We start from the raw sequence: 16,480 nt of genomic DNA on the forward strand, positions 1-16,480 counted from the left end.
TTTCTTGTCAATCTTTAGCATATCAGTGGAATTTTAACATTAAATCTCTAATTCTGCAAAACGTTAAAAAGCTTGACTTGAAAATATTAGTAGCTCCAGCAGGTCTTCATGGACTGTGCAGGGCCTAGGAGGCAGGCAACGGAGAAGACTGAAGCACTGTGGCACAGAATTTCTGAAAATCTCACACAAAGTATCTTGGCATACACACTTCTACAGATTTCTACAGACAGTCCTGCAATTCTTCCTACCAGTCAATGTTTTTGCACAAGAAATGGTTCCATACTATTTACAAGACTTTCATAGAACAGCAAATAATATTAAATATTTAAGTCACACCTTTTCTCTCTCTAACTCTAAAAGTTGTTCCAAAACAGTACAATTCTCTCCTTTTTCATAAAGGAAGAGAAAATTGGGGTGAAAGATGGGAGAGGAACAGAACACCACACCAACCCTGCCAACATAGGCTAAAGATCCATCAATGTCAGCCATCTGCTTCTGAAAACAGACAGGTGTAGATACATAGGAACAAATATATGAACAGGGTGAGCAAACAGTTGCACTTCCCCAGATTAATCCTCTGGCCTTCAGGGATATATTGCACAAGGATTTTCTGAGCCAGAAAAGGATTGTAATAGTGGTAATTATTTTCTTCCTTGCACACCTCCTGTGCACCTGCAGAAGGTTTTAGCTCAAACAGTCCCCTCTGGCAATTGGTCCTACAGTTTTATTCTGTGCAAAATACTGAGGGATCTCATTTGTTTTTGTTTGGAACCTGACACCTACTAATTTAATCTGATGATGTTCAATTCTGTATTAAGAGAAATAAGGAATATTCCTTCTATATTCATCATTTCCTTACTTTATAAAGTCATGGGAGTTTACAAACCTTTAAAAATCTTTCATAAAGATTTTATAAAATCCCATGATTTAGTAAACCACTGCCACTGTTAGATGTCTCTTCCAGGCAGAGAAGAGCCCTAGTCTGTTTGAGGGCTCCTAAAAGAGAGCCATTGCATCCGTGTTTCCATTCTTTTAATAACTTTCCCAGATGTACTAAATAATTTTTGATGTATGGGAACCAGAAAAGAATGATGTATTCTAGATATAGGTGACCCACATATTTATAAAAGCATATTATTTTCTATTTTCTACTCTTTTCCCAATTAATTCCAACATGACATTTATTTTATGACTGCTAATGAGTTGATATTTTCACAGTTCTATTCTTACTCAAAAATCAGCTTGAATAATTGCAACCAGATCAGAATCTATTCTTATATATGCCAACTCAGCCTGTTTCTCCCACCACTTCGATTCACATAATCTACACTAAGTTTCGCCCTCCACCATTGTCTGGTTAAGCACCCTTTTTCAATTCTTTGCAAACCAGACCTCCAATTTCCAACACTGAATAATTTAATATCAGATTTTGTCAGCTCAACATTTATCCTTACTCAGATCTATGATTTGCGTGACACTACACAATGAATGTGTCAAGTGAACATAGCACTTAGATGTGACCATAAACAAACACTGAGACATCTAAAACTTGTTCCTCCTCTAGGTACTCGGTTCCATGATGATTTGATCTGATTCCTAGACACTGAGCTGTATCATGCTGCAGGGAATGAATAAATAAATAAATAAGTAAAAATACTTCTACAGTGTGTTTCTTCGGGATATCTACCAATGATTTCCTGACAAACCTTTTACATAAATGTTTATGAAGCACAATGAATCATACCTATGACATTTATCTCTATCAGTGTCTTAACATGACTTGATAGTCAAGTTATAAGGATGACCTAAACCATCTCAAAAGCTGGTTACATTATCTGTTTCTCCCCGTGCATTACTGTCTGCAAAGGAGATGAAATAAGATTGAGATAATTGGAAGTACAATTTGCAGGAACCACTGGGGATTGGAATTACTTGTGCTTAATTATTTCAGAATGAAACAGACCGCATAACTATTTGTGCCAAGCAGCTGTAATTAAAGTGATTTAAAGTAAAGATGCCAGCTCCAAGTGTTGATTTTTCAAATGAGTTTTTATACACAAAAAGTTAGTCACCTATGAGTTTCAGACCAACAGTTCTATTGAGGGGCTTAGGAGAAAATTGCCCAACATATTTAAAAAAAATAGCATTTAAATTAAAAGCATAAAAAAAATAAATAAAAAAGACTAAATACAGACAAAGGTGTAACTCCACCAAAGAAAAGCACTACTGCAGTGCCCTGATCAGGCCCCTCACCTGGAATACCTTTATTGTTCTCTGTTTTCTCCATTTTTCCCACTCCAGGAAAGCAACAACTACTATTTTTAATTCAAAACAAGCATGTTTAAATTCAAAAATTTCATTAGCAGTCAGCTTGCTTGAGGGTTTAAGAAAAGGAAAAATACTTTCTCAGCAGCAGACATTCTGATTTACCTCAAACTTTCACTTAACTATCTTTGTAGCAAGAAATTTATTATGCATATGTATGTTCTTTGATGTGAAAATTAGAAGATATTTGCATGCATCACAAATGTGGTCCATCTGTTTTAAACACAATACAGAACGCACTAAAATGACTTGGTTTGCTGATGAACTAGTGTTCAAGCAATCGGCCTTGAAAGTTAATTTATAATGGCTTTTTGAGGAAAAGTTCTATACTCTTGATAAGGATGAGAAAACAGAATTCAAGAACATGAACAAAAGCTGCACTGAAACTTTTCCTTAGTCTTTACTTGAACATAAGAACTGTTACAAGCAGTACTGTCCTATTGCAGGTCTGCAAAGTCAAATGACATCTCTGATGCTGGCTAGTGAGGAAAGGATTTTTTCACTTGTAGCTTTCTGTAATAGAAGCTTTTTGAGTCAGGGACTGTAAGCAGACTTGAATTAAATAACCAGTGATTAATGTGTTCTGCGAGAATTTATCCACCCCTTCTTATGCATACTTCTGGCCTCCATAACATTAATTCATGCATCTTATTACCACGATTTACTCAGATACTACAAGAAAAATATTTCCTCTTGTATGTTCTATACACGGTATTTTTAACTTCATGGCTGTTTCCCAGTGCTCTTCAATGCACACTTTTATAGATCTCACAGTCCTCACATTGCAGACAGAATAAAGCATTTTCTTTTTTTTTTTTTTCTTAATATAAAAACTGTTCCATAATTCCAATAATGTTTGCTATCCTTCCCTATACCTCTTTGTTTCATATTCCTGGTTAAGCTTATAGCCCTAACTCCACTTTTCCACTTTGTATCTCCATTCTCAACCAACACCCCACCCTTATAGGCCAAGGTTTCAAGCAGGTCTTACTAAACAGCAGGAAAGGCATTAAGAATTTTTAGCTTTCTCATGTTTAGGAGGGTAAAAATATACCTACCAATCTTTTTATCACTTTAAATCTTTAAGAAATATACTGCTGTTCACAGTTATGATTATAAGCAGGAAAAATAATTCCAGCAAACCACATTTTCATCCAAGAAAGAAGAAAAGTGTTACACTCATTTCTCTTCATGTTTCCTAGTTGTCTCTATAGGCAATAATATTTCTTACATTAAGGGCAAAACCTAACTTTTGTTTTCACACCAAATAGAAAACCTAAGCCCTGAACACAAGGATAAACAGCACCTAGAGCAGTGGTAAAACCAGACTGAGTGATTTTAAATATTTTGTTCAACCACAGAATAATCTTAAACATGGGCACCAAAGGACTATTCTCATCCAGATATTGTCCATAGAGAGATCAGCCTTATACAGAATTTACACAATACTATGCTTTATATTCTGCTTCTCATATATATAATGTAGATAAAAGCAGATACTTCATATTCAAAGTGACTGCCTTCATTTGTCATACTGTTTGAATTCATTGCCTCCTGCAGCGAAAGGATTATAACTGCTTGAAGTATTTAAAAGGACATGGTTGGTTGGTTGTTTATTTTTGGTTGGTTGGTTGTTTAAAACCAACCACTATAATGAAGGCATGACATAGTTGTATTCATCTTACCTTTTGGCGTATTCTCGGAGTGATCTCTCTCTGGCACATCCGGGATGTTTAGCTGTGAGATATCCTCTGCACTCACTCTCAGCCAGGCTTTGTTGGGTGCTTCCTGATCTTTTGATGAAAATGAATATTCCAGCTCACAAGGAGATTCAAAATTGCAATCAAATACTGGAAAAAGAAAACAGACACAGAACATACCAGGTTGATTAAGTTCAGCTTCCTCTGTGCTAGAAAGTATGTTTACACACATGTACTTTTTTAATGAGTAGCAATAAGGGAAGTCCGTTCAGAAACAGGCATAAAATTGTACGAAATGGACCACCCGGAGATACATTATGGTAGTAGCAGCAGATCAAGAGGAAGACCCAAAAGCCAGTAACTTCTCTTGTGAGCAGGTAAAAGGGCAGAACAGGCTAAATCAGGGAAGGGAATCATCTAGACTAGTAGCTTAGTTGATTGATAAAAATGAGAAAGAAAGCAAATGTCATCTGGGATGCCTGTTTAAATTCATCCAGGACCATTACAGTGCAAAGGCTACTAACAGAGTTTATATAGTCATGTTCCATCTCAATGAGCACAGGACTCAGCAAAGCAAGTCATATATCCTGGGCATATGGGTCATGCTAGTAGCCATAGGGACTATACCCTGCAAAGCAACCTTCCGACTCCCTGCATTTGAGAAGCTTGACCTGCTGTTGCAAAACTTTAGTCTCCAAGGCTGTAGAGCATCTGTCTCCAACAGACATTTCTTACTGAGATGTTTTTTAGAAACCAGTTACCTTGTTGGTATAACTATGATTTGCTTTCGCATGTCCAATTTACTATCAAACCGTAATTCAAGTTTCTTAACACAGCATGTATTGATAACGCACAGATTTCACTTTCAGTTGTCAAGACTGCTAATTTTTATTTGAATGCCCAGTATATGTGGCTTTATTTTTTCTCACCAGTCTGCACTCAACACAATACTCAGTACCCGAAACTATTTCTGAACAAATTCTAGCTCCTTTTTGTAGTCTTCTACAATGTCTATTGTGAAATTGAAACAAACAATCTGAATGCACATTAGTCAAATTAACTAATACATTTTAAAATTTAATTACATTCTCTATTAAACATCTAATTTCTTCTTAGTGAGCCCACATTTATGTAGTTCAACCTATTCTCCTGGTGATACAACATCTTCTATTCTGAAGGTTAATACTATTGCCGGCTCCTGACGGTTCTCTTCGCTACTCAGGTGTTTTGCCATTCACTCAGCATTTTAACTGCTTCATACCACCACGGAAACCACATAACGCAGGGAATCCATACACACCAGAAGTAGTGATAGCAAGGATTTTACATATTTCTTTAAATTTGAATGCACAAGCTGCCATCCTCTTCAGGCTTCCATGCTATCAATATACATTTTACAAAGAAATGCATGAAGCACACTTCAATTTAGGCAGCAGTGAATGGTGGATATATTCACGCTACACAGTTTACTACTACAATATTGTACCCAATCTGAAAACAACTTTTATATCTAGTCCCTTATTTCTTTTAAAAAATAAAAATAATAAAAAAAAATCTATAAAGTGTTGAGTCTATTAAACTTTGCACCAAAGCCCAAATGGACAAAAGAGCAACCAAACACTGAACTATGTTTTATAGAAAATACATCATTATTACTGACTAGTTCAGTTACAGGAACACCTTGATTAGTATGTTCTTTAAGGCACTGTCAAATAAATAAAAGGAGGGGGAGGACAGAAAATAAAAAAATACACAGCTCATTCAAGGGCATCTTCGACAGAACCCACAGAACGATGGAAGCGGAAGCCTGGACCAAGGAAAACACACAGCAAGAGCAAACATTTCAAATCAGACACTTCATTCTTTGTGGGCTTCTCTCCCTCAACAGTCTTACATATTTTTATAAGCTTTCTTGTGGTCACTGTTTGCTTCCACTTCTCTACCATGAAGCTGCTGGGAACAGAAGCCTTTGTGCTTTCTCTTACCCTCCTGTCCCCATGCAGAGAAGGTTTTTGTGGACATCCACAAGGCTCTCTCATTTTCAAGAACCTCCTCAAAAGAGAACTGTATATTGTTTGGGAAGCATGTAAAACAGCAGGCTTCTGACTTATGACTGGGACACTTTAATTGGGATCTGTCATTAAATAAGTTATCACATTTAGTGTTATGACCCCTGAAAACAACTAAAGCTTCCATGTGAAGTGGTGAAAATAAAGAAGAGAAGACAAGTAGCAATACTATTTCCTTCCCTTGCAATGAACAGCCTACAGAGAAGTGGACATCTCACATGCTGGTTGTGGTCAAGCTGGAAGGCCTTTACAACAGATTACTCCTTGAAATAAGAGGAAGCTATTTACATTGTACACCTTAAGAGCACCTGTGATTTAATGAAAACATACCTGCATCTTTAACAGAACTCAACAGTCCTCCCACTCCTCTCCCTACACCACCAGAATATCTGCATTCTTCATAAACTCATATTTAAATTAATCTCACATCAGAACAAAATTTCACTGCTACTATCTTATTCAGCACAAAGAAATGATGACAAAGAAATGCTATCTGATGCAACACAGCAGAAGGCAATACAATCATAATCCGGTTTTCCAAGCCTAATGTGAGTTAACTTCCCATTCCCATGCTTTCCATCTTTTACTACATCTTTCACAATGTTATATACTTTATACAAATGTATATAATTTATATACTTTTTTTCTACTGACAAACTGTTGTTGGTGTGGTATGTGCTGCAAGACCATATAAACTACATCTGCAAGTAAAGAACCATCATAATATTTGAATTAATTCCACAAATCACCTTTCATTTTTTTTTTTTTTGCCTCTGCTTAAGAAAGGTCTTTCAGATTCCTTTTTGACTTTTGTCATAACATGTTTGACAAAAAACCCAGTGTATTTTTTTTCTTGCCCAGCTAAGCATACAAAGTAGTCGTTTGCTTTTGGAAGACGAATAAAAGCCACTCTGCCCATTTTTGAAAAACAGCAAACTCTGCAGGAAAGATAATTAAATATGTTAAACACAACCTCCTCTGATTATTTTTTAAACCTACTACCAACACAAATTGACTAGATAGCTTTAAGACTTGAACAGTGTAGCTAGATAGGTAAGTGTTTTTTGTTTATTTCTATTAAAGAGATATCACAACGACATGTATCCTGTGTATGCACAGCTATACTGACATTATAGACCCTAGAAGCTCTACAGGAACTTAAATTTAAGCAAATTGCAAAGATTCTTTTTTAATATACTGTTAAACAGCAAACCTTTGTCCAAGAATCTTTTGCATTTTCATCCAAAGGACACTAAAGAAACAGGATAGTTTAATTTATTAAAGTCTATTTTATCTTAATTACTCTTTTAAAGAGGAAACAAAAGATGATGTTTCTAATGAAATCAAGGTAAACACCTGTTTAAGGCTGTAGACATAAATAATTTAATTTTCTGTTATTTAAAAGTGTGTAGGATTCCAACCATAGACTGAAAAGAAAATTACGCTACTATCTGACTGAAAAGCCAGTGACATCTGTGTATGTCTGATGATGTGAAGTGTCTTGTAAATGCTTCAATTTATTTACTTTAATCAAAGTAGTCATCAGCAATAATTTATGCACAAGCAACTAAAATATCTGGCAACCACATCTGTTTTAATTAAACTGATTAGAATTTTCCAATAAAATAGTGAGTTAACAGTAGTTTAAGCAATACCCCAAAACACAGTAATCTGCCAAAAATATTCTTTATATTGCTTCAGGTCAGATTATGGATCATTCACTCTCTGGATTATTTTAGATAATTTCTGGAAGCATGCCTCACAGAATAATGTTTTATTTAGAATTATAATAATTTTACAGAGATATAAACTGCCTGTTCTTTTTAAGAAAACGTTCTTTCTTCACCTGACCAATAACAAATTAGGCTTATTTATTTTAAACCAAGCCTCCGTTCAACCACAAAGAAAACTTACCAGCAGGTACTTTCCTCTGAGAATGCACTTTTGTTGTTCTACATTTGTCTGTATTAAAAGGGTCCTTTTCACCCCGTCTTTTGGCTTTCACAAATCACTCCTCTTTGTTACTCTCAGCTGAACACCCTTTTGAAACGGCTTGGTTGCTTTCTTACTTTACTAAAAGAGACAAGGGAGAGAGTAGAGGTTCTCCATTCCCCAAAGAACCAGCTCAGAGATGCAAATCCCAAGTGGCAATAATCAGCTTAAATACGACTAATTTGTACTACCCCTACAGATACAAGTGTGCAATGTAGAGGTCACTTACACTGATCAAAATAGGACCAGAACCTTCCTCAAGAGTACACCTTCTTCAGTAGCAACAATCACAGAAGCAGTGTGGAAACAGGTAAAATATTTTTGCACAGAATGTCCCTTTTTATACAAATACTGTCAGATAGTCTTTGTGGATGAGACAAAATTTAAATTGTATAGTAGAGATGTGCTCTGCTGAGTGAGCTTTGAGCCCTCCCTCAGTACGCGCTAACCTCTGTTATACTCATGCTATGAGGCCTATAAGCTTTTAATTTATGACAGGGAAATGACAAATTGATTTTCCAGTTATTAATCCCAGGGACAAAACCAGTTCCTACAGCCTTTCCCCATTCTTTCTGAGTAGAAAAGCGCAAAAGGCACTCCATCGAAGGGTCTCAATTTCCTCAAGACATTTCTATCCACTGATACAGAGTTACATGTGTGGGGCGATGCAAGGATACCTGCAGTGGTGTTTCTCCCAGAAAATAGAGCTTGAACAGGAGACTTGGAGCTCTCAGGCTGTCAGTTCAGCAGTCTGCTGAAAAGTTAGGAGGAACTTGTGGAAGAAGGTACAACAAATACAGACAGGGCCCTTGGAAGTGAGCGCTGCCCCACTGGTACGTAGAAGTGGTGAAACCACCCGCCGCCATTTTGTGAACCCATGGCCTCAGGTGGGTGCACGGCCTCTGCTGAGCCCCAGAGTGGTGCGATGGCTTGGCTCTTTGGAGGCAGCCAGCATACAGCTGGCCCCCCACCTAGGGGTAGCTAAAAGAAAGATATAAAACTACTGCAGGGTCTAAAGTAGGGTAACAAAGATGGTGAAGGGTCTAGACAGCAAGGCATATGAGGAGTGGCTGAGGTCACTTGGTTTGTTCAGCCTAGAGAAGAGGGGACTGAGGGGAGACCACATCATGGTCTACAGCCTCTTCATGAGGGGAAGCAGAGGGGAAGCTAGATGTTAGGAAAAGGTTCTTCACTGAGAGGGTGGTAGGGCACTGGAACAGGTTCCCCAGGGCAGTGGTCATGGCACTAAGCCTGCTTCAAGAAGTTCAAGAAGTGTTTGAACAATGCTCTCAGACATATGGTCTGACTTTGGAGTCTGAAGGTGGACTCACTGGTCTCTGTGGGTGCCTTCTGACTCGGGATATTCTATGATTATACAGCTGGGATGTGTCCTGTAGGCTAACTGACCAGAGGTATCCCAGTAGGGCTAAGTGAAAGCAGTCCCCAGCATCTCCCCCCATTTGCTTGAGCCCCCACCCCTTTCCAGGCAGCACATCAATCCTGTCTCTCTGCACAGGCCTCTTCCCCACCTCCTCTCACCTCAGAGGCTTCCCTGCCCCTCTGCCTCCTGCTCACTGCTGCAGGAAATCCCTTCAACAACAGGGCAGAGGCTTAGGAGGCCGCCCAACAGCCATTGCACAGCCTCGTGGCCCCAGCAGGAGGCCAGGCTGGTGACCACCAGTGGGTGCCTACAGGTGCCTGTCCACGAGTGCTGCGTGCGAGGAAGGCTCCAGCCCGACAGGTCCGCACGCAGCACAGCAGGCTTGGTTCCAGCACACAGCATCACAGGAGTGAGTCCTGGCAGGCTTCAACAGCACAGTTTATCCACATTGAAAGCAAAACACCGAGGTTTCCCTCGGGAGGTACAATTGAAATTAAGATTGTATTCTGAAAAAATAAAATAAAATTTTTTGGAGCATTGCCCAGCAGGACATACAATGTCACTTGCTCTGCAGAGACACGGCATCGACTGCCGGGAAGAGAGCTCAAGATCCCGATGCTCCGGCTTCCGAGCCAAGTGTGGAGCGTGCTGCCTTCCTCCCTAGGGAGCTCAGTGCTCTCCTAGTGCCAGAAGCTTTTAAATTAATCCCCCGAGGGAAGCGAAGCAACAGCTGGATGAGCCACATCTTAGAGAAAATTACAATAATGCAAAGATTTGTTTATTAGTTAAGTCAATCTTTAAAATGACAACATACATTTTATATCCACCTGGTCCCTTAGTGTACACCAGGGACTGAATCACCAAAATCTTTGACAGCTGCTTTGTTTGGTGGAAATCGAGCTACAAAAAAGAGCCAAGACTCCTTTATCAATCAATTATAAGCACAGTCTTTCGAGACAGCTACAGAAAGAAGAACGAGGAGTGGGTGTGGGTAGCACAACCAGCAACAGCTCTGATTTTCATTCCTCCCACTGTGAAAAGTGACAGAGCTCATCTTCCACGCAAGAAATACTTGTCCAGCACATCTCCCAAGCATGCAGCAAAAACAATAGGTTTAAATGCATTTCTAATGCCCATTCTGACCAAAAGATTGAAGTACTGTCTAACACTGATAGTTAGAAAACATGCTCCAGTTGGCACAAAACAGCAGTTGGATGGAGTGTCATATTTTGACATTTCATACAAGGGACCTCTTGCATGAAGTTTGAAAGATCTCTAGAGAAAATGAATACTTGAGACACAGGAAGAAAAGACATTTGTTGTCTTGCTGTGTATTACTCTATTACTTAAAAAATATTGAGCTGTCATTGCATATTATCTGTGAATGAAAAGAGGATATAAGAAAAAGAATAACTTGAAAGAAAGTAAGATTTTCTCCCTAGTAAATTTTATTTTCCTTTCTTGCTCAGCATAGCCTTCAGCTTAGTTAGGGACAAACTGCTTTCCTGTGATTTTCCTCCCCGTGGACTTCAGTGCCATTACACATGGTAAAAACACCACCTAATTGTTGAACAAGAATTTGTGTGCATGTATATGGGGTCACAGCATCTGCTATTTTATATGCAGCAATTCCATTAATTTAGTGTAACCATTGTTGATCGAAGTCTTGCTCTGTTATATTTATAACACTATTCCCAAAACAGTGTTAGAATACTTTTAAGATTGCAAAACACTTTCTTTGAAAGTTAGGGTATGTTTGAATTAAGGTGGTACTTCACTTTTACACTACCTTTAATAACAAAGGCATTGATTCATTTTTCCTTTGAGACAAAGTATTACTCTGCTCATTCCTCTCCTGACTTTATCTCACCTTCCAAGCTGGAACTTGTTGTAACTATTAGTTCATATCTATGCTTCTCACTGCGCCATGCAAAGCCAAGCATCATGATAAATTTATCATTCTGAAAATGTCCATATTAGTCTGATTTATTGTAGATGCATAAAACAAGTAGTCATGGGAACATAACTGTAGCACAAACTCATCTAGCTGCTGCCCTCTTTTGTTTGACAATCAGACTCATTGAGTTTCCTGTCAGCAGTGTTTAACTGGCATTCAACTCACGTGAATGAAACAGTGTTTTGAACGCATGCTTATGAATACTTGTTCAGCAAGGGCATTCAGCCTACCAGAGAAAAAAATTAATCATCTGATACCTCATTGAGCAGCAGCCATGTCACTGAGCATCATATACGCAATGAGAATGACCCCAAATTACACCACAGTAAAATTAGTCTGATACATTTTTATTTTTTTTTAGCAAACCCAATTTAGGAAATCATGATCTCTTCACAAACAAGTGTAAAAAGAAAAAGAAAAGAAAGTGTAAAAAAAAAAAAAAGTCAAATCAGTTTGCTGAAGTCACAGAGCTGAGTGAAATTATTAATAAGTTATTAATTGAGCCATCCTTTGGATTATGCTTTTAGTACCTATTAAATCAAAGCTGTGAATAATTATGCACTCTTGAAGGTATGTGCTCCTCCTCTGCTGAACTCACCTTTTCAAGCACACTAGTCATTTGATAGCTGAATCTGCACTTTTCCCCTGAGTTTTATTCCCAGTTGCCTTAGGAATCCAAAACATCACTATTACCTTTAGTTCCTAAATTTCAGGGGAAAAATATCTGTAAACGAGATTGCAAGTCTGACACGGCCCAAGAGAGGTATTCCTGTCTTTTGTGCAAAGCTGGTACAGAATGGATGAGAAGTTCAGCTGCTACTGGGGGACCTGGTAAAGACACACTCAGACAGCACAACTGGGTAAGAAGAGTTGAAAAGTAAAAGCTGTCTCCAGCTTTCCAAGCAGGAAATGGCTATGTTTATGCCTGTTATTCTCAGAAACTATGTTCTTCTTTCAAAACAGAATTTGGATGGGATTAAATGCATTTGATTTTTTTCCAGTTGGTAGCACTTTCTGCATTTGCCACCATACTCTGCCAGAATCATGCTCAAGGTTTGGTGTTGTTGACCGCCTGGGGGCACGTAGAGGATGGGGACGAGAAAGGTTTACTAATGACATGAATGCTTCCAAGCCTTAAGGGGTGCCTGTTGTCTGGAACCCCTGTTATAGAAGTTTAATCGTTTCTATGCAGAGGACAATTTTTTATACAATACCTGTACAGAAGAGAAAATTAATATTCAGCCAACCAGGACAAGAAATAAAATACGTGGCTGGATGCAGTTAATCATATAAGCCTCAGGACGGGGTTCCATCAGTGCTGCAAATGGAGGGCTAATATGCTGCAATAAGTCCACACAGGCAGAATGCATTTAAAGTTTGTACTAGCTAAACAGTGTATCTCAGAAAGAACAAAAATGAAACGAAACGAAACAAAACAAAACAAAATAAAATAAAATAGTGATTTAAAGACTTCTCCTGCCCTGTGGGTTAATTTCCCAGGTAATTTTGACTTTGTATGTTTCTTTAAATCTGTTTTCTGCAAGGCAGGAGGATGAAGCACCTCTGAGATGTTAGATGATTAATCAGTGCTTGGATGGAGACAAATATAGACACTCAAGAAAAGATGGAAAGAAGCATTGTAAATGCTTCACTCTCAAAGCATCCTGTTGTTCCAGTGATTATCTTTTGGGATTGCTGCATATAGTTTCAAAGACAACATCAAGCATTGTTCCTGTCAGAACTGGTGTGGCCGTCCATCAGAATGTCCATTCTGAGTGAAGGAAGAGAGAACTTAGTTTGACAGAGGAAGAGGGACCCTGCATTTCAATTTACGCAGCCTTTCAATCAAAAAAATGTATCCAATAGTGGAATATGAGAAAAAGGTAATTAGACAACTTATATTTTCCCACTCCAGCAATGTCAGTCAGTTGATTAGATAGGTCCCATCAGATGATGAGGGTATTTTAATAGATGTTTTACTGAGCACTCTGTAATCTCAGTCATGGCAGAACTGGAAAAACACTCTACTAGTAAAATACTGTTGGGTTTTATTTCTGCTATTGATTTATTGTGTCATTTTGGATTAACTGCTTAATCAGCAGGCAGGGGTGGTCCTGAGACAAGATTACTAGCATAGAAGTTGGATAATCTAACTTTGTCTTCTGCATTGCTCTGCTGAATCCCTGTGTGACCTTCAGTGAGCTTCTTGGATCCAGAGCTAATAATCAGCTGCTGAAAGGCACAGTTTACATCCCTCTCATGGTTATCACATTTCTGAAAAGAAATTTAGATCCTTGGAAAATTTCTAAGAAACATTCGGGTGCCTAAAAGCTTTCAGTGTGCAGAGGAGTAGGGAGAAGTTTTAAGAATTGCTCTTTCAGGCTTGAACAATGCTTACCTGCTCTAATCAACACACACAGCAGTCCTCCACATACTGTGTATCTGAAGTGGCAGGAAAGCATAGCAGTGCCATGTGGTGTTCTGGTCTGAAAACATTGACAGCTACTGCTAACCCTTTAATTTACAGGAAGCTGTCGTGGTTTAACCCGGCTGGCAGCTAAACACCACGCAGCCGTTTGCTCACCCTCCCCCTTCCCTCTCTGGGATGGGGGAGAGAAACGGAAAGTGAAGCCCGTGAGTTGAGATAAAGACAGTTTAATAAGACAGGAAAATAATAATAACCATAATAATAATAATACAATGATGATAATAGTACTACTACTAATAATATGTACAAACAAGTGATGCACAATGCAATTGCTCACCACCCGCTGACCGATGCCCAGCTTAACCCCGAGCAGTCCGGCCCCCTCCCCCCGGCTAGCCACCCCTATATATTGTTTAGCATGATGTCAGATGGTATGGAATACCCCTTTGGCTAGTTTGGGTCACCTGTCCTGGGTCTGTCCCCTCCCAGCTCTTACTGCACCCCCAGCCTGCCTGTTGGCAGGACAGAGCAAAAGGCTGAGATGTCCTTGGCTTGGTACAAGCACTGCTCTGCAACAATTAAAACATCGGGGTGTTATCAGCACTCTTCTCATCCTAAGCCAAAACACAGCATTCCACCATCTACTAGGAAGAAAATTAATTCTGTTCTAACTGAAACCAGGACAGAAGCTCTGCCAACTTAAGGTGCACAGCTAGCAAAAAACGTGATTCCTGCCCCTCTTCCAGATTCCCCACTAGTTTCAAGGTGCACATCCTGAATTATACCTTCTGAAGGAGAAAACAGCTTATAATTGGAAACTCCTATTTTCTATAGTAAGTATACTAGTTAATGTTTTGGGGACCTTTTAAAAATAGAACACAAAGCAGAGGAGTACATTCATCCAATTTTGAAGCACTGATTAAAGATCATATTTTGTGTAACACATCATCAAATTCCTGCCTTTGCTTCCAAAACAGATGATTGGAATGTGGTAGAATTTGGTCCCATGCAGCCAGCTGAAATCATAATAAATCATTTTTGCTTAGATGCAGTACATTTATCTCCATGTGGCGCTATCAGATGGAATTGATGCTTTTAGATTTAAGAACAAAGTCTTCCCTTAGAATGGTATTACTGAGAATCTAAAAGAGTTTAGGAAGAAGTAATAAAGGATAAATTAAAAATCATCCTTGCAACTTCTAAGAAAGCCAAGCGAGAGAAAAAGATTGGACTACTGTCCCTTCCAAAATGAAATTCATGTGTCCTCGTCGTTCAAGCAGATACAACAGCTAGGAGCAGATACTGTATGCCAGCGGAAAGAATATATATTGCACACATAAAAGGCTGCAACATAAATTTGAAGAAATATGGACCTCCTTCATATAGGTAGGTCAAACTTTTCCCTCAAGCAGATAATTACAGGCTTGGGGTGAGTAAATCTTATTAGCTTCTCAGTACCTTAACTCTTCTCATAGAGACTGGTAATAGGCATACAGTAGACATGTACTACTTCAGTGCTGAATGTGCCTGTGGTTTGCCAGGAAATAGGTCATACCAAAAAAAAGATAAAAACAGATTCCCTGATTTTGGAAAAGATGGAAGTTGTGGAAGGAGATGCCAAGGAAAACTGATTTTGCTACACAGCTCCTCGATTTATATCACTGGATTCAAAGATACCACCCAAATATTTGAAGTATCAGTTTGGAACTTTTTTTTTTTTTTTTTTTTTTTGAGGGAGGGAGCAGGGTAGGCTGGGGCAACCCAGGTCATCAGAAACCTCTGTGAGGATGGCAACAGGCCAAGTCCAGCTCTTCAGAAATGGTGTTCTTTGGCCCATAAACAGGATTAGGGAAGGCCCCAGGGGAAGCTGATAAGGGACAGTAAGGCTTATTAGTGCCCCCAGGGGCTGACAGGAGGGATACTGTATCCTGGATTGTTTGATTGTTTTGCCCGACAATTATATGAATATCCTTAAGTAATTAGTTACAGCCTCTTGAGGAAAACATATAAATGCTACTTACTGTGTCGTCCTCTATGGGAGAAGAAAGGAGATGTATCTCTCATGACCCAGGTCAAGTTCCAAGCAGAGAGACCAGGGGGAAGATGAGGGCTGTTTGTTGGGAGATCCGAAGTGCTCAGACCTTACATTAAAAAACAAAAACAAAAAAAAAAACAAAAAACAAGCATTACGTATGACATAGTTGCTTGTATGCTACACATTAAGTGCAAATATCAGCTTATATATTGTATCCACTGAGTACTGATATTAAACTATTTCTTGGTCATTTTTTTACTACCAAATAAGTCTGTGTTCAGGGAAACTGGAGATAAATTGCTTTTCGTAACAGAGTTATCATCACTTAGAAAAACTGTCAACTTTAGTCCCACACAGATTCTAAGTTCTCAATGACCTTTCCTTAAATTTTTTATTCGTAAAGTCTTGTTAGCATTCAGACATCCTGTACATGGAAGAAGCAAACATACACAGCTCCTGTTCAACAAACCTATGCATCTAGGAGATGCGTTTGGGGATCAGAATACTGCACTGACCCAGAACATGGAAGTATCTGTACAAAACTGCACTAACTGTGCAAGACCACAGTGATCTTAGAGGTGCAAAGAGAATCT

The 16,480-nt window shown here is 38.8% G+C and overlaps 1 protein-coding gene across 1 annotated transcript in view; it reads right to left on the minus strand.

The window, feature by feature from the left end:
- ALK (ALK receptor tyrosine kinase) overlaps window positions 1-16,480 on the minus strand; it is a gene marked incomplete at both ends in the record, with an annotated part of 285,765 nt that overhangs the window by 191,097 nt on the left and 78,188 nt on the right. The window contains 2 exons of the mRNA XM_084285117.1: window positions 4,011-4,175; window positions 15,874-15,962. Of these exons, the coding sequence (XP_084141243.1) occupies window positions 4,011-4,175; window positions 15,874-15,962 (254 nt within the window). The remainder of the gene's footprint in view (window positions 1-4,010; window positions 4,176-15,873; window positions 15,963-16,480) is intronic.

The sequence above is a fragment of the Netta rufina genome (assembly GCF_964035555.1).
Source record: "Netta rufina genome assembly, chromosome: 3".
Lineage (NCBI taxonomy): Eukaryota > Metazoa > Chordata > Aves > Anseriformes > Anatidae > Netta > Netta rufina.